The sequence below is a fragment of the Mastigoproctus giganteus genome, chromosome 13, assembly GCF_048544385.1.
Source record: "Mastigoproctus giganteus isolate SK-2022 chromosome 13, ASM4854438v1, whole genome shotgun sequence".
NCBI classification, from domain to species: Eukaryota; Metazoa; Arthropoda; class Arachnida; order Uropygi; family Thelyphonidae; genus Mastigoproctus; species Mastigoproctus giganteus.
In genome coordinates this window covers 5,115,005-5,131,499 of record NC_143587.1, presented here as the reverse complement: position 1 = coordinate 5,131,499, position 16,495 = coordinate 5,115,005, and the positions used below count along the sequence as shown (strand labels likewise).

The 16,495-nt window shown below is 39.1% G+C and overlaps 1 protein-coding gene across 2 annotated transcripts in view; it reads left to right on the top strand.

Annotated features, from left to right (window-relative positions):
• Positions 1-14,603: 14,603 nt before the first annotated feature.
• The window catches only part of LOC150075728 (eukaryotic translation initiation factor 4B-like), a 178,061-nt gene continuing 176,169 nt past the window's right edge, over positions 14,604-16,495 (top strand). Inside the window, exon 1 of one of the 2 annotated variants that reach the window (XM_090388176.1) lies at positions 14,604-14,643. In XM_090388176.1, the coding sequence (XP_090244302.1) occupies positions 14,634-14,643 (10 nt within the window). In that variant the 5' untranslated portion in view covers positions 14,604-14,633. Of the gene's footprint in view, positions 14,658-16,495 lie in introns of both variants that reach the window. The other variant, XM_090388177.1, reaches the window with a different exon arrangement.

Here is a 16,495-nt window from a genome sequence, read left to right as displayed (position 1 = left end):
AGTGGACCTAACTTTCACAGGGTTCGGTGTTAGGTCCACTGTTGTTTTGTATATTTATCAATGATATTGATAAAGGTTTATCAGGCTTAATGTCGAAGTTTGCAGATGATACAAAGTTGGCAGGGTTGTTAATGACAGTAATGGCAGTGTGCTACTGCAACAGGATCTAGATAATTTGGGCAGATGGGCTAAGAAGTGGCACTGATGTTTAACCTTGACAAATGCAAGGTGCTGCATATGGGGAGAAGTAACTCCAGAGAAACGTACCAACTGTGTGGTACTACACTTAAGGTGGTAGAAAATGAAAAAGACCTGGGAGTAATTGTGCAGTCAGATATGAAATTTTCTGAACAATGCAGAGAGGCTGCCAGGGAAGGTCATGGGGTTTTGTCAATGATATATAGAAATTTTGCTATCAGGGAGAAGGAGGTGATTGTCCCTCTGTATAAGGCAATGGTCAGGCCACGCCTTGAGTACTGCGTACAGGTCTGTAGGCCTCATTTTAGGAAGGATGTAGATTTACTTGGCGTGTACAGAGAAGGGCAACAAGATTGGTGAGGGGAATGAAGGGATCCTCTTACCAAAGAGAGGCTTAAGTTCTGCAAATTGCAGTGGCTGGAGACTAGGCACCTGCGCGGTGATCTGATTGAGGTGTATAACGCCTTGAATGGGTTGAGCACGCTGAATTCTGATGGGATCCTTCCACTTGTTCAGATTACGAACCTAAGGGGGCATAAATTCAAATTAAGAAAAGACAGATGTAGAATAGATGTACAGAAATTTGCCTTTAGCCAGCGGGTGGTTAATTGCTGGATCAAACTTCCATCCGTCGTTGTGGAAGTTGATAGGTTGAATAAATTTAAGGAGGAACTGGACAGGCATTTGGAGGGAATGGTGTGATTTTTTTTTTTTTTTTTTTGGCTGATGTTGCATAAGCTCATACACTTGCTTTCTTGCATCACATGCCACTACTACTACTACTACTACTACTACTACTACGACTACGACTACATCCAATAGAGGGATGTCCAAGGTTTGATGAGGAGGACTTATTACAAAAAATTTTGTTTTTCAAAGCTGAGTGCTAATTTATTCTCATGCAACCATGTTTGTAAACGTATTACATGCTGCTGTAAATCTTTAGCCATTTTTGTCAAGTTCTTTCCAATTGATATTTTGCCTAAATTTTTATAAATATTTATATTCTGCATAAGTTTTTATAATTTTTTATATTCTGCTTACATTTATCATATTCGAAGTAATAAAGGAGTTCTTTATTATTTCGAATATGTCATTTATATGATTGGCCCTGCATGAGTGCCCTGAGGTGCTCCTCTCTTTACATTATATGATTTTTCCCTTTGTATTTTCCACTTCAACTGTTATTTTTCCTTTGGTTAAATAACATGCTAAGAGTTGATTGATTCTTCCCCTTATACCATATTTCAGTAATTTATGTTGCAATATTGGGATATCAATTAAGTCATATGCTTTGGTCAAATCGATAAATAAAATCATTATGAAGTTATTGTTGTTTAAGTGTAAGTTAAAAGAGTCTACAGACATTCTAATAATGTCTGTGTGCTCTTGACCTTCTGCTATGAGAATAGAGAGTTGTTTAACAGTCCATATTGATGTCAATATTTGCTTATATGGGAAAAAATATAATTTTCTATTATCTTATTTATAACTGACTGTATTGTTATTGGTCTATGAATGCAAAAGTCATCTAGTGATCCCTTTTTGTATATAGGAATTACCTTAAATGAAAGTAAATTTGTAGGATAGCTTCTCGACTCTGACATCCATGCTATAAGCTCCACCAAGAGGACAGAGAACTGTTGTTTATTTTTCTTTACTTCGGTTACTGTAATACAGTCCACTCCGTAAGCTTTCTTGTTCTGTAACTGTTCTATAATCTTAAGAATCTAAGTATATCGTGGAGTTGTGACTACACAAGAGTTCACTGTCTGAGGAAGACTATCTTGTTGATTAAAGGAATTTTCGCAATAATGAATAAAATATCTATTGAGAACTAATACAGCGTTGGCAAACCTATTTGCAGCCTCATATTGTTTGTTTGTACCAGAAATCTGTTCTAATAGTATTTTAATTTGATTTCCCAATAATAATAATAATAATAATAATAATAATAATAATAATAATAATAATAATAATAATAATAATAATAATAATTGTTGAACTGTTGAACTGTTGAACAAAAGCCGAGAATTAGGGTTGAATTTGAAAGTGTCTGCAATTCTGCCCAGACACGATAGGAGGGAGTATATGATGAGAGCCTTGTCGATCAATTCGGCCCTGGAAAGATTGTGCAAGGCTCAAGGGGTAGAATTTTTTTCAGCCTGGACTGTACTTGTTAACAGGAGAGATTGCTTCTACAGGGATGGGATACACTTAAATAGAAAGGGTGCAAGAATATTTGCTGATGCTATCGAGGCAGTGTTAGGTGGGTCGGAAAACTGCTAGCTTGGGGGGAGACAAAGACCAATAGATTGATAGTAGCCACTGGCAGAGGTGAAAGAGATTCTTGCACTGATTCTATTAGAATGAGCAGAAGCCTGAAAAACAAGATGCATGGTATTTCAGAGACTGCTGGGAGCCATTGCGGTACAAGTAAACACATGGGTTGTGTTAGGGTAGCTAAGAATAGAAACAGGTGCAGGTATACTTGCGTGTACACCAATGCTAGGAGTTTAGTAAATAAATTTGATGAATTTGAGGTATTGCTCAAAACATCGAAGGCAGATATTGTTGGAATATCAGAGACGTGGTGTCACACAGATATAAGGGATGCAGAACTGCAATTTGGGGAGTACAACGTCTACAGAAAGGATAGACAGGATAGGAAGGGAGGAGGGGTTATGCTATTAGTTAAGAAACACATAAAAACCAAGGGAGTGAAGCCAGTCGACATCGCTGGACAGTGCAGTGTGGAGTCAGTTTGGTGTGACATAAGCATTGGGAGATCAAAATTGAGAGTAGGAGTGTGCTATAGGCCTAATGACTCTGATGAGTATAATAACGAACTGTACAGGGAAATAGAGTGGGCCAGTAAATCAGAGTGTCTTATAATGGGAGATTTTAATTTCCCAGATATTGACTGCAATTTGGGGGCTGGTTACTCACACACTAGCAGGACTTTTGTGGATTTATTGGATGATTGTTTTCTACATCAGCATGTTCGGGAGGCAACTAGAGGGAGTAATACTCTTGATTTGATTATCAGCAGTGATTCTTCATGCATTAATAATCTGCAGATAAATGAACCACTAGGTGGCAGTGATCACAGTGTGCTGAAGTGGGATTTACTCAAAGAGGTAACTACCATTAGGGGTAAAGGGAAGGGTTATTGCTTCCGTAAAGGCGACTACGATGGACTGAGACAGTATTTAAATTCTATACAGTGGGACCAACTGATGATGTTACCAACAGCAAATTCAAAATGGGAAGCATTCAAAGAACTTATCTTGGAAGCTACTAGGCTTTACATACCAACTAAGAAATATTGTTCAAGGTTTAGGCCAAAATGGATGTCAGATGAACTAATGAGGCATATGGCAGAGAAGAAAAATGCATGGGATACATACAAATTAACACATGACACAGAAGCCTATGATAGATACAAGTTGATATGCAACCAAGTTACAAAGGAGGTTAGGCAGGCGAAGGCAGATTACGAGAAATCCTTGGCAAGGGATGCAAAGAAAAACAGCAAAGAGTTCTTTACTTATGTAAACTCTAGAAGGAAGGGGATGAATCAGATTGGTCCACTTGATATTGATGGGTCAAGTGTTGATGATCCTGCTCAGGTAGCTAACAAACTAAATGAATATTTTGCATCGACATTCACACATGAGGAGTTATTCAGCGAGGGGAATGCCAGAGGTGTATTCAACTCTAGCAGTAAGCTTCAGAATCTTGAAATAACTGGGAGTAAAGTGGAGGAGAAACTGTTGAAGATAAACACAAGAAAGGCACCCGGGGTGGATGGGATCTATCCAGTTATATTAAAGGAGGCAGCAAAGGAAGTAAGCAAACCCTTAGCCATAATTATGAGAGCTTCCTTGGACTCAGGGGAGGTACCCATAGACTGGAAATGTGCAAATGTGACCCCAATTTACAAAGGAGGATCAAAAGCTGACACAAGTAATTATAGACCTGGCAGCTTAACTTCTGTTCCAGGAAAATTAATGGAGGCACTGGTTAAAGAAGCAGTGCAGGATCATTTAGACAAGACTTCAGTTATAGCTCAGACACAGCATGGTTTTGTTAAGGGGAGGTCTTGCCTGACCAACTTGATTGGATACTATGATGCAGTCACAAAAGAACTGGATGCAGGGAATAACTTTGATATTATATACTTGGATCCTAGAAAGGCTTTTGATACTGTTGCACATGGAAGACTGCTACACAAATTGGAGCAGTGTGACATTGGAGGCAAATTGTTGCTATAGATAAAGGGGTGGTTGAGGGGGCGAAGACAGAGAGTGGTAATCAATGGACACTGCTCATCGTGGACTGATGTTATTAGTGGAGTCCCTCAGGGCTCAGTGTTGGGTCCATTATTGTTTTCTGTATTTATAAATGATATTGATGATGGTATATCGGGCTTAATGTCCAAGTTTGCAGACGATACAAAGGTTGGCAGGGTTGTCAAGGACACTACTGACACTATGCTGCTGCAACAGGATCTGGAAAGGTTGAGCAGATGGGCTGAGAGGTGGCAAATGAAGTTTAACATTGACAAATGTAAAGTACTACACATGGGAAACAGCAACCCCAGAGCAATGTATTAACTCTGTGGTACTACACTGACAGTGGTAGAGAATGAAAGGGACTTGGGGGTGATTGTGCAGGCAGATATGAAGTTCTCTGAGCAGTGCAGACGGGCTGCAAGGGTAGCTCATGGAGTACTGTCAATGATATACAGGAATTTTTCCAGCAGGGATAAGGAGGTGATTATTTCATTTTATAAGGCGATGGTCAGGCCACACCTAGATTACTGTATACAGGTCTGGAGGCCTCATTTCAAGAAGGATGTAGAGCTGCTGGAACGAGTACAGAGAAGGGCAACAAGATTAGTGAATGGAACAAAGGGGTGCTCTTACGAAGAAAGGCTTAAGTTTTGCAAATTACAGTGTCTGGAGACTCGGCACCAGCGAGGTGATCTGATAGAGGTGTATAAAGCCTTGAATGGTTTAAGCATGCTCAATGCTGATGGGATTCTTCCTCTAGCTCAGAAAAATCACCTGAGAAGGCATAAATTCAAATTGAGGAAAGACAGATGTAGGATAGATGTGCGGAAATTTGCCTTTAGCCAGTGGGTGGTTGGTTGGTGGAACAGACTTCCATCCCTTGTGGTGGAGGTTGATAGTCTAAATAAGTTTAAGGCTCAGCTGGACATTTATTTTGAACGAACAGAGGGGTGAAGTGGAAGTGGTTTTTTTTTTTTTTTTTTTTTGGCTGATGCTGCATTAGCTTGCTTTCTTGCATCAAATGCCTCTACTAATGCTAATGCTAATGCTAATAATAAAATTATTATTATCTGAAATCAAATTGAACGGAGGGAACACAGTTAAAGCCATAAAATACAGTGAAAACCTGGGCAGCTCCAGTACTAACTTACCCGTTCAGGGTCATAGATTGGACTAATTCCGAGCTAGTAGATATCACGCGAAAGACGAGGACAATGATGACCAAGAACCGCCACCACCACCACCCTAAGTCAGCAGTGGAGAGACTAACAATAGCTCGGAAAGAGGGAGGAAGGGGACCTGATAGAGCAACAGAAAACAGCGATAGTTAACCAAGGAATACTTCGAGAACAACACAGTACCACTCCACCAGGCCATAAGGAAGATAGATAAGCGGTACAGTCCACTCAACTTAAGCGAAGAACCCCCACCCACCCAGATGGCACACGAAACAAAATTAGAAAGATGGGCAAAGAAGACACTCCATGGCAGACACTACAATGAGATCAAGATCATATCGATAGCATTGCTTCCAATGCATGGCTCACAACCGGGAAGTTCTTCCCCGAGACTGAAGGATTCATGCTGGCCATCCAGACCAGGTAATCAACACCAAAAACTATAGAAAATACATTGCAAAGGAGCCTGGAATGTCAGATGACACATATCGACGATGCCACCTGGCCTCAGAAACGATCCAACACATGACCACGGGTTGCAAGGTGATCACCCAGGCTAAGTACACTCATAGACACAACCAGGTAGCCAGGATAATACATCAGAAGTTAGAAGGAAATACCAGTTGAAATCCAAGAGGAAATACCAGTTGACCAAAGAAAGCGTACCATACTACAAGTACGAACCCCAAGCAGTACTAGAAACCCGAACCCACAAGCTGTACTGTCAGCGCGCCATAATAATGGATAAGACCATTCCACACAACCGACCGGTCATAACCCATGTGGACAAGATGGAAAATGCTACCTACTTGATTGACATAGCGGTGCCCAACCATAGTAATATCCAGAAAACCAATGAGGAAAAAATTAGGAAGTACACGAACCTGAGACATTAGGTCAAGGAGACGTGGCATTTGCAATAAGTATCGACCATCCCCATCATCGTGTCTACCACCGGTATGGTTCCAATACATAGCAGCCTAGCAGCAATAGGTCTCTCAGAGAACACCTACAAGGAACGCCAGAAAAATCGCAATCCTGAACACCTGTAGGATAGTCAGAGATTTCTTCAACCAACGGTAACACCAGACAGTACAACCACCCTGCGTACTTGGTAGCAGTACCCGTCACGGAGTGGAATGTCCCAATCAAGGAGATAGAATGTAAGAGCAACAATAATAATAATGATAACAATAATTTTAACTGAACACTTTATCATTAGCATTAGTATTAGTATGTGCATATGATTCCAGAAAGAAAGCTTATTTAGCTCCAGTCCAAAAAAAAAAAAAGAAAAAAAAAAAAAACAACCACCCTCTGACTAAAGGCAAATTTTTACACATGTATTTTCCAACCGTCTTTCCTCAATTTGAATTTATGCCCATTCAGGTGGGAAATCCGAGCAAGAGGAAGGATTCCATCAGCATTGAGCTTGCTCAAACCATTCAAATCTTTATACGCCTTAAGCAGATCATCTCACAGGTGCCTAGCCTCCAGACGGTGCAATTTGCAAAAGATAAGCCTATCTTCTAACGGCAACCCTTTGTTCCACTCAGTAATATCATTGCCGTTCTGTGTACTTGTTCTAGTAGTAACTGAACATCTTTTCTAAAACAAGACCACCAAACTTGTATGCAGTATTAAAGGTGTATCACTTAACCGAATGCAACAAATGACTGCTTTTCAACATGGTGGTATCACCCATGTAAATTATTCAATAAATATTGTGGTTTTTTTAATATTTGAATGAATTAATGAACTAATGCCTGAGTGGAGTTTTGAACTCAAGAAAATCGAAGACAAAAAGTCGTGCTACCTAACATTATTTAAGTAGTAGGACAATAGCTTGACTTGTGATGTTAGATAAATCAAGGCGTATGTTCAGTTGCAAATAAAAGAAGATTGCAATTGGTTATGCTCTTCATTCCTTTTACTCTTTGCTAGAAGAAAAAATTCCGATTTTTTTATTTTTTTTTATTTATGATAATCCTAAACCCGAAAGGTGTTAAAACCGATACAGGGTGATTCCAAGTCTCCATACATAGGAAATAATGTTTCTTTTTCTCTGTTTTTAAGTTCCGATTCTTGGATTGGTTGCCGTGGTCCAACGGAGTGGCTTCGTTATCCCCAGAACTCAGCTCACTCGATTTTTACTTGTGCATCATGAAATCACTTGAACGCCACGTGCGCCAGGAAAAGATATGAAACATGAATCGCCTACTTCAAGAATGCTGTTTGTCACCCACTTTGATTACGCTATACCTAGAGGTTGTTCTAAGACCGTGGTCAGAGAAATGCAGTTAAATAAGTATTCCCCTTGGTCAAAATAAGTACCTTTACAATCTACTTTTTGCAGTCGACCAAGTTGTGGTAGCAGAGGACGATGATGATGCAAAGTACATGGGCAGAAAGTTACTAGAGAAATATAAAACATGGGAACTGACAGTAAATTTTAATAAGAGAGAGTACATGAATCGAATTGAGGAAATTCTGGATTTACATGGAATACGGGTGAAAACTATAGAGCAATTTAAACATTTGGGTGTAGTTATTTAGGCTGACGGATCATCTGTGTGGGTAATTGAGAGAAGATTGGGTGAAGGTAGAAAGATCATAGGAATGCTCAAGTCTGTGATATGGAATAAAAATATTATTAACAAAACTAAAGAAATATATAATGAAATATAAATAATATATAATATTGCAAAGTGTTTTATTTATGGATATGATACTTGGAACGTAAATGAAAGAAAAAAAAATAAAAATAATAATAACAATAAAAAATAAGCTGTTCGCTGTTGAGATGGATTTCTGGCGAAGTTGGCCAAGAAAGTCTAGGACTCTCTTGACGATCTTCGCCATAAAGTCTAGGACTGAAAAAATTAGGAAATGACGTGATAAGGATTTTTTTTTTTTATGAAAACCCCAAACACGAGAGGTATTAGAACCTATAGTACTTAGAACCGTGCTAGGTGTGAAGGTTGAGAAGATGAAAGAAGATATTTGTTGACATTAGACTTGAACTTCTGAAGACTTTAATTTTCAGGAAATACGTACGAAGGAAAGTTGTTCCAGAAAACGGCAGTTGAATGAATAAAGGAGGAAGGTGAAAAGTTGGTTCTGAGTTTGAAGTTGAACAGAAAATGGTTGTTTGCAAGTGGTGGCACGTGTTCGGACTGTTTTGAAAGAGGGAGAGTGGAAATTATAGAAGCCAATTCATACAATGAAAGTAAAAAAAAACGGTCATTGATAAATTACAGGAGAAAAGATTGGAGTGGTTTGACCAAGTGAAAAGTGGAGGACTACAGCTTGTCTAGAGGAGCCATTGAATGGATGACACGGAGAAGGAAAAAAAGATAGAAAGACCAAGAAGGACGAGGATAGAGGGTGTGAGACCAGCTATGAATACAAGAGGATTGGTGGACACAGATTGGGAAGATAGATGAAAATGGAAAAAAAGAATAAAGGAATGACTTTTCAATGTTAGGTCGAAGAGAAGAACCGTTGTAATAACGCAATAAATCCTAAGAATAAGAATAAAACAGTGATATCAAGATCTCTGGAAAAATCATTTCTGTGTAGCTACCTATTGTTGTAATTTTATATAGCTTTATGCTTATAGCTTGGTGCTTATTTCGTCTGATTTCTGAATTTTTTTTTTTTTTTTTTATGTAAACCCCAAACACGAGAGGTATTAGAACCTATAGTACTTAGAACCGTGCTTGGTTTGCAGGTTGAGAAAGCGAAAGAAGATATTTGTTGACTTTGCACTTGAACTTCTGTAGACTGTAATTTTCAGGAAATACGTATGAAGGAAGGTTGTTCCAGAAAACAGCAGCTGAATAAATAAACGAGGAAGATGAAAAGTTGGTTCTGTAAGTTTGAAGTGTTGGACAGTAAATGGATGATGGCTGGTGGCGGCACGTGTTCGGACTCTTTTGAAAGAGAGAGCGGGAATGATAGAGGCCAATTCAGAAGAACAGTGCCCATGGAAGTATCTGTAGAAGAGGCATGCAGCAGAAACAGTACGTCTATGAGGCAACGAGTGGAGAGACTCTGTTAGAGATGAATCCTTAATCCACCTAACTGCCCTCTTCTGAATGGAATCAAGAAGCCTGAGAGAGATTTTGGGGGCACCATCCCAGATGTGGGAACAATATTCCATGGCAGGGCGGATTTGCAATTTATACAGAGTGAGCAGCTGTTTGCAAGAAAAGTAACGGCCGAGAGCGAAAGAGAAAATCAAGTTTTTTAGATGCAGAGGAAGCAATATTTGTAATGTGCTTGTGCCAAGAGAGATTAGAAGTTAGGGTAATCCCCAAAAGAGATATATCATTTTGCTTAGAAATCGGAGTGTCACCAAATATAAGCATAGGAGCAGAAGAATCCTTTTTGCGAGATATACGACAAGATGAGTTTTAGAATGATTGAAATCAACTAAGTTGTCATCGACCCACTGGAGAATTACCTAGAGATCGGCATTTAAGGAACTGGTAGCAGATATTCGAGAAGTTGACACTGATTGAGTTGGGCAAGGTTTTTCAAATTGCAAAGTGGAATGCAATGTGCTATCATCGGCAAAACTATGGATAGGATTTACAGTCAATGGAAGAAGGTCATTAATGTACAAGAGGAAAAGAGTCGGGGAAAGAACTGAACCTTGGGGGAACACCGGCATTAGTGGCACAGTTAGAAGACAGAGGGCCATCTACCATCACCTTCAGTGAGGGATCAGAGAGAAAACTGGATAACCAATTACAAAAACACAGTTGGCAAACCATAAGATGGAAGCTTATTTAGAAGACTTGTTTATGCCAATACACGATCGAAAGCCTTTGAGATGTCAAGAGCAATAGCTTGTGTTTTAGCGAACTTTTGCATTGAATTAGTCCATAAATGGGTAGCACAAGCCAGAATATCACTAGTGAATGGACACTGACGGAATCCATACTGGCGATCTTTGATGAGATGGAAGGTGACTAGGCAATTTAAGAGTTGGCGGTTAATTGATTTCTCCATTACTTTAGAAAGAGTAGGAGTATTTGCAATGGAACGATAATTGGATGGGAGGGATTTGTCTCCCTTTTTGGGAACTTCCTGGATATGAGCAAATTTCGAAGCAGAAGGAAAAACACATTTGGAATGAGAAAATAAAAAAAGGCGGCAAAGAAAAGGAGTAGGTTCAGGAGCACAGGTTTTGAGAACAGGCGGAGAAGTACCATCTGGATCTAGAGCTTTCTTAACATTAAGATTCATCAAAATCCTTCTGACATCCTTTTGACGGAAGACTACAGGAGGCACTGAACGGAGTGTGTTGGGAATGGTGGGAGGTGTTTTACCAAGATACACGAGTTGGAAGAAAAATGGGAAACTAGGAGGTCAGCTTTCTCCTTGGCTGAAGTGAAAACAGAACCTTCTGGTTTTGACAGAGGTGGGAGCAGAGTTGGGCAAAAGTTACGGTCGATAGCTTTGGCAAGAGACCACAATGCTCGGCAAGAAGCAAGTTTACTACTCTTAGCCTGTTCAAACTCTAGTTTGGACTGATTAATAAGTGCTTTGCAATTGTTGCGAGCTTTGGTGTAGGCAGAAAATGAAACTGAAGGTTTAGAAACAAGCCAATTACGATATGCACCGTTCTTCTCTTGAACAGCCTTAGCACATTTATTGGAAAACCAATGTTTAGATAAAGGACGAGATTTTACGGCGGAATGTGGGATAAAGGATTCCATTCTTGGAAGAATAATTTCACTGATTCGATGTGAGCGAAGGTAGCCAGCAGAAGTTTTGAAACAGTAAATTGACCAAGGAAAAGAAGAAAGGAAATCTCGCAAGTCATCCCATTTTGCATTCTTGTAATGCCAAATAATACGAGGTTTGGAATAGTCATGAGATAAAGGCTCCATTGGAGAAGAGACTACCACCAAGTTGTGATCTGAGATGCCTAAAGGACCTGTCATATCGACCGTGTACTTAAAAAGGTTGTTTGTGAGAAAAAGATCAAGCGTGTTTGCCGTATGGTTACGATAGTCCGGTATTCTGTGCAAGGTCATTAGTAATAGCAAAAACCCCAGTATCTGGACTAACTGGATCGGTGTGACTAAAATCACCAAGAAAAATTACCTCAGTGTTAGGAAAGTTGGACTGGAGAAAGTCAAGTTGCAAAGAGAGGAAGTCAAAGAGCTCCAAGTGATTAATGGAGTTGGGGGAACGGTAGAAACAACACATGAATTTGACACAGTGAGGTAGAGAGATTTTAAGCGAGAGATGATCAAAAAGAGGAGATTCCAAATTACCACGTCTCTGACAGGGAACATCGGAACGGACATATGCACAAATATCACCTTTGAGGCGAAAGGAATCATACAGCGAATAATTTGTGCAACTGAGATGAGCAGTAGTTGAATCAACTGATAACTGAAATTCTGATAACTGAAATATGTGGTTTGGCAGATTGCAAGTGGAAATGGACATCGTTGATATTAGAATTGAGACCACATTTATTTGTGAAATTAATTAAGAAGTGTTTTGGAGGTTTAGATCTTTTTGCAGATAAGCTTACTCTATTAGTTTGAAAATTGATGGTGTATTTAATAGTAAGAAAAAGTTGGTGGGACATGCTGCATGAAGCATGTCCTACCAACATTAAAATTTTTGGACATGGCGTACACATGGTAAGAATATACCCAGATCCTTGACATCACGTGGCCTCGTAAATGCCCCCCGCATACACACTACTCGGACTCCCTCCAGTCACAATCTGACAGAATAGAGGTAGCAAGATTATACACTAGCTGATCCGAAAACCTCGTCGAGCGTTACCAATAGGTTCCGTCCGGTGTACTTACTAGCGGCCGGTCGGCGAACACCGTTTTAGAGCTGTACCCTCGAAATGTAAGGAAGATTGGATCTCGCCATGATATTCATCATAACTTCAAAAGTCATCAACAAACTGCACGATGGAAGAGATGGGGAAGGGTCTACCGGAACTTAGCTCTGGAGATTAAACATGTGGTAGTAGTAGTAGTAGTAGTAGTGGCACATGATGCAAGAAAGCAAGTGTAGGAGCTTATGCAGCATCAGCCAAAAAAAAAAAAAAAAAAAAATCACACCATTCCCTCCAAATGCCTGTCCAGTTCCTCCTTAAATTTATTTAACCTATCAACTTCCACAACGACAGATGGAAGTTTGTTCCAGCAATTAACCACCCGCTGGCTAAAGGCAAATTTCCGCACATCTATTCTACATCTATCCTTTCTTAATTTGAACTTATGTCCCCGTAGGTTCGTAATCTGAACAAGTGGAAGGATCCCATCAGAATTCAGCGTGCTCAACCCATTCAAGGCCTTATAGACCTCAATCAGATCACCGCGCAGGTGCCTAGTCTCCAGCCACTGCAATTTGCAGAACTTAAGCCTCTCTTCGTAAGAGAATCCCTTTATTCCCCTCACCAATCGTGTTGCTCTTCTCTGTACACGCTCAAGCAAATCTACATCCTTCCTAAAATGAGGCCTCCAGACCTGTACGCAGTACTCAAGGCGTGGCCTGACCATTGCCTTATACAGAGGGACAATCACCTCCTTTTCCCTGCTAGCAAAATTCCTATATATCATTGACAAAACCCCATGACATGCCCTAGCAGCCTGTCTGCATTGCTCAGAAAACTTCATATCTGACTGCACAATTACTCCCAGGTCTTTTTCATTTTCTACCACCTTAAGTGTAGTACCACACAGTTGGTACGTTTCTCTGGGGTTACTTCTACCCATATGCAGTACTTAGCATTTGTCAAGGTTGAACTTCAGTTGCCACTTCTTAGCCCATCTGCCCAAATTATCTAGATCCTGTTGCAGTAGCACACTGCCATTACTGTCATTAACAACCCTGCCAACCTTTGTGTCATCTGCAAACTTCGACATTAAGCCTGATATACCTTCATCATATTGATAAATACACAAAACTACAGTGGACCCAACACCGAACCCTGTGGGACTCAACTAATAACATTAGTCCACGAAGAGCAGCACCCATTGATTACCACCCTCTGTCTTCTCCCACTTAACCATCCTTTTATCCATTGTAGCAACTTACCCTTAATACCATACTGCTCTAATTTGTACAGTAGTCTTCCATGCGCAACAGTGTCAAAAGCTTTCCTGAAATCCAAGTATATGATATCAAAATTATTTTTTGCATCCAGTTCCTTTGTGACCACATCATAATAACCAATCAAATTTGTCAGATAAGACTTTCCCTTAACAAACCCATGCTGTGTTTGAATTATTGCTGCAGTCTTGTCTAGATGATCCTGCAATGCATCAGGTCTACCACTTCAAGCCTCCAATAAGCAAAGTGGTGGTATTACACCGGTTAATGAGAGTCATCTACCACCTAGTACTGTGTGGTAATATCTAGGTGGTAGATAACTCTCAAACTGTTGTTACCAGGCAGTACCACCTAGTACTGCCTGGTAACAACACATGGCGGGATTCCTCCATGTATTGTGTGCGCCACAGCTCGACTCCTGCTTACGTTGATGCACAGCTGGGTGGTTACCCACCGTGTGCTTGTTCACGGAGATTATACCCAGTATTACTAACAGTCGCACGATCGCGAAGGTGTTAGCAGAAGATTTGGCTATCACAGCCAAAAATATGATTGCAGAATGCGATTCTGGAAGTTTTATTTAATCATGCTAATTTATTGCGCAATAGTATTTATTTCTACATAATCTAAAATGATTTTATATGATTTTAATTATTAAAATCATCTGTAGAAAACAGATGACTGAAGACTTTCATAGATTCTTCAAGATCATGGATGTTTTAACTTCCTTCGTCCCTCTAGCGGATAAATGTCAAATTCGATCTCCCTCTCACGGACAGCAAAAAAAGCAGCCCTTCGCATCCATCTCCTTTTTAATTCGGGAATTAGCGGTTAACAGGACTTCCGTATTGTCAAGATGGCGTCTGGTAAGTGTATATGTGTAGGTATGGCGTGGAATGGGTTAACCATACGGAGAAACTTTTTTACCGAAATCGGACTTAATATGATGGAATTGTTGCATTTTTAAATGTAGTGGCGCTTAACTGGACGCACAGATTTGTATTGTTTTTTGAGTACGCAAGTTTATTTTGATGTTACTATTATTTCCCCTCCTTATGATTATTAGGCTTAGCGGTTCCGTTTGGTTGTCTCATACGCTATGCGCATTTCCTTATGAAAATTTTTGTGTTGTCTGCCGTGTACTAACTTCCCAGGACATGAATCGATTGTGTGTATCAGTCTTATTTATCCGTTGTTGGTAATTGAAATGGTTACTTAATTAACACAGAGATCTGCTTTCGTATTGTCTGCAGTGTTGAAAAGGCCAAAAAGAAAAAAAAAAAAAAAAAAAAAAACTTGGGAGTGCGTGATTGGGATAGCTTTACCAAATGAGATCTATCAAGTTGTCCGAATGGACTTTAATTCACAATAATAACTTTAATTTGTTATTATTGTTATTAAGTGTATTTCTATAGCATGTTTATAACTTATTGAAATACTTCTGAAACGGGTTTGTTGAGAGAATTGTAAATTTATTACTGGCGTTGTGAATAACGTCGTTTCTATCTTATATGTAACGAAAAGTAAAATTGTACCTCATACCACAAATAGTAGGACGAATATATGAAGAGAAAAATGCAAGAAATCCAGGTTACATAAATAAGTGATGTGGTAGAGCAGTGGCGAAAATACCTTTCCGAATGCCTCCAATTCACCGGGGTAGGGGATGGTAAGAATTAATAGTTATATTCTTGTGGATAGGCAATCTACGAAGGGGAGGGGATCATTTAAATGAAATCTCAGCATGCATGAAATTTTCAGATTTTATTATTTATAATTTTTTTGGCTGATGCAACAAAAGAATTGGGATTCCTTATATCATATGGCTAATTCAACTAGAAATTGCAATCTTTATCTCTGATTTTCTAAGTTTTTTTTTTTTTTTTTTTATGCTGCTTCATTAAAAAACAAAATTGCCTACTCTGACATCCTTGACCTTTAACTTTGATATTTGAAAAAAAAAAAATAATAAATAATTGCATGTTTTTAATTGTGCATGTATTTTGCTGATCTTGATCGTTTGCTAGGATCATTTTACTAAGATTAAACAAGTATTTTAATTTTTTTTGTAATCATTAAAATCATGAATACTAATTAGTTTTAACGAAACAGTAAGTTTATTAATTTTACTTAAATTTGAAAAATATATTTACTTACTAACTCCACGGCACTATGTACTTGTAGAACCTTGGCCTCAATGATTTTCCACCAGCTGTCTCTTTCCCTGGCCATTGTTCGTCTCATTTCACCTTAAGTTTTCTTAGGTCATTCTCCGTGTCAGCATTTCCAAAACTGTGTTACATGAAACATTAGTGTTCTGTGAAAATTCTTAATAATTTTAAAAAAATAAAATAAATTTTGCATATTTGTAGTTTGCATATTTCAAGGCAGAACTAGAAAATGCTTGGAGTCAGTGAATGGGTGAAAAGAAGTGTTTTTTTTTTTTTGGCTGATGCTATATAAGCTTGCTTTTTTTTTTTTTTTTTATGTGAACCCCAAACACGAGAGGTATTAGAACCTATAGTACTTAGTACCGTGCTTGCGTTGGAGGTTGAGAAGACTAAAGAAGATATTTCATCGTGGACTAATGTTATTAGTGGAGTCCCTCAGGGCTCAGTGTTGGGTCCATTATTGTTTTCTGTATTTATAAATGATATTGATGATGGTATATCAAGCTTAATGTCCAAGTTTGCAGACGATACAAAGGTTGGCATGGTT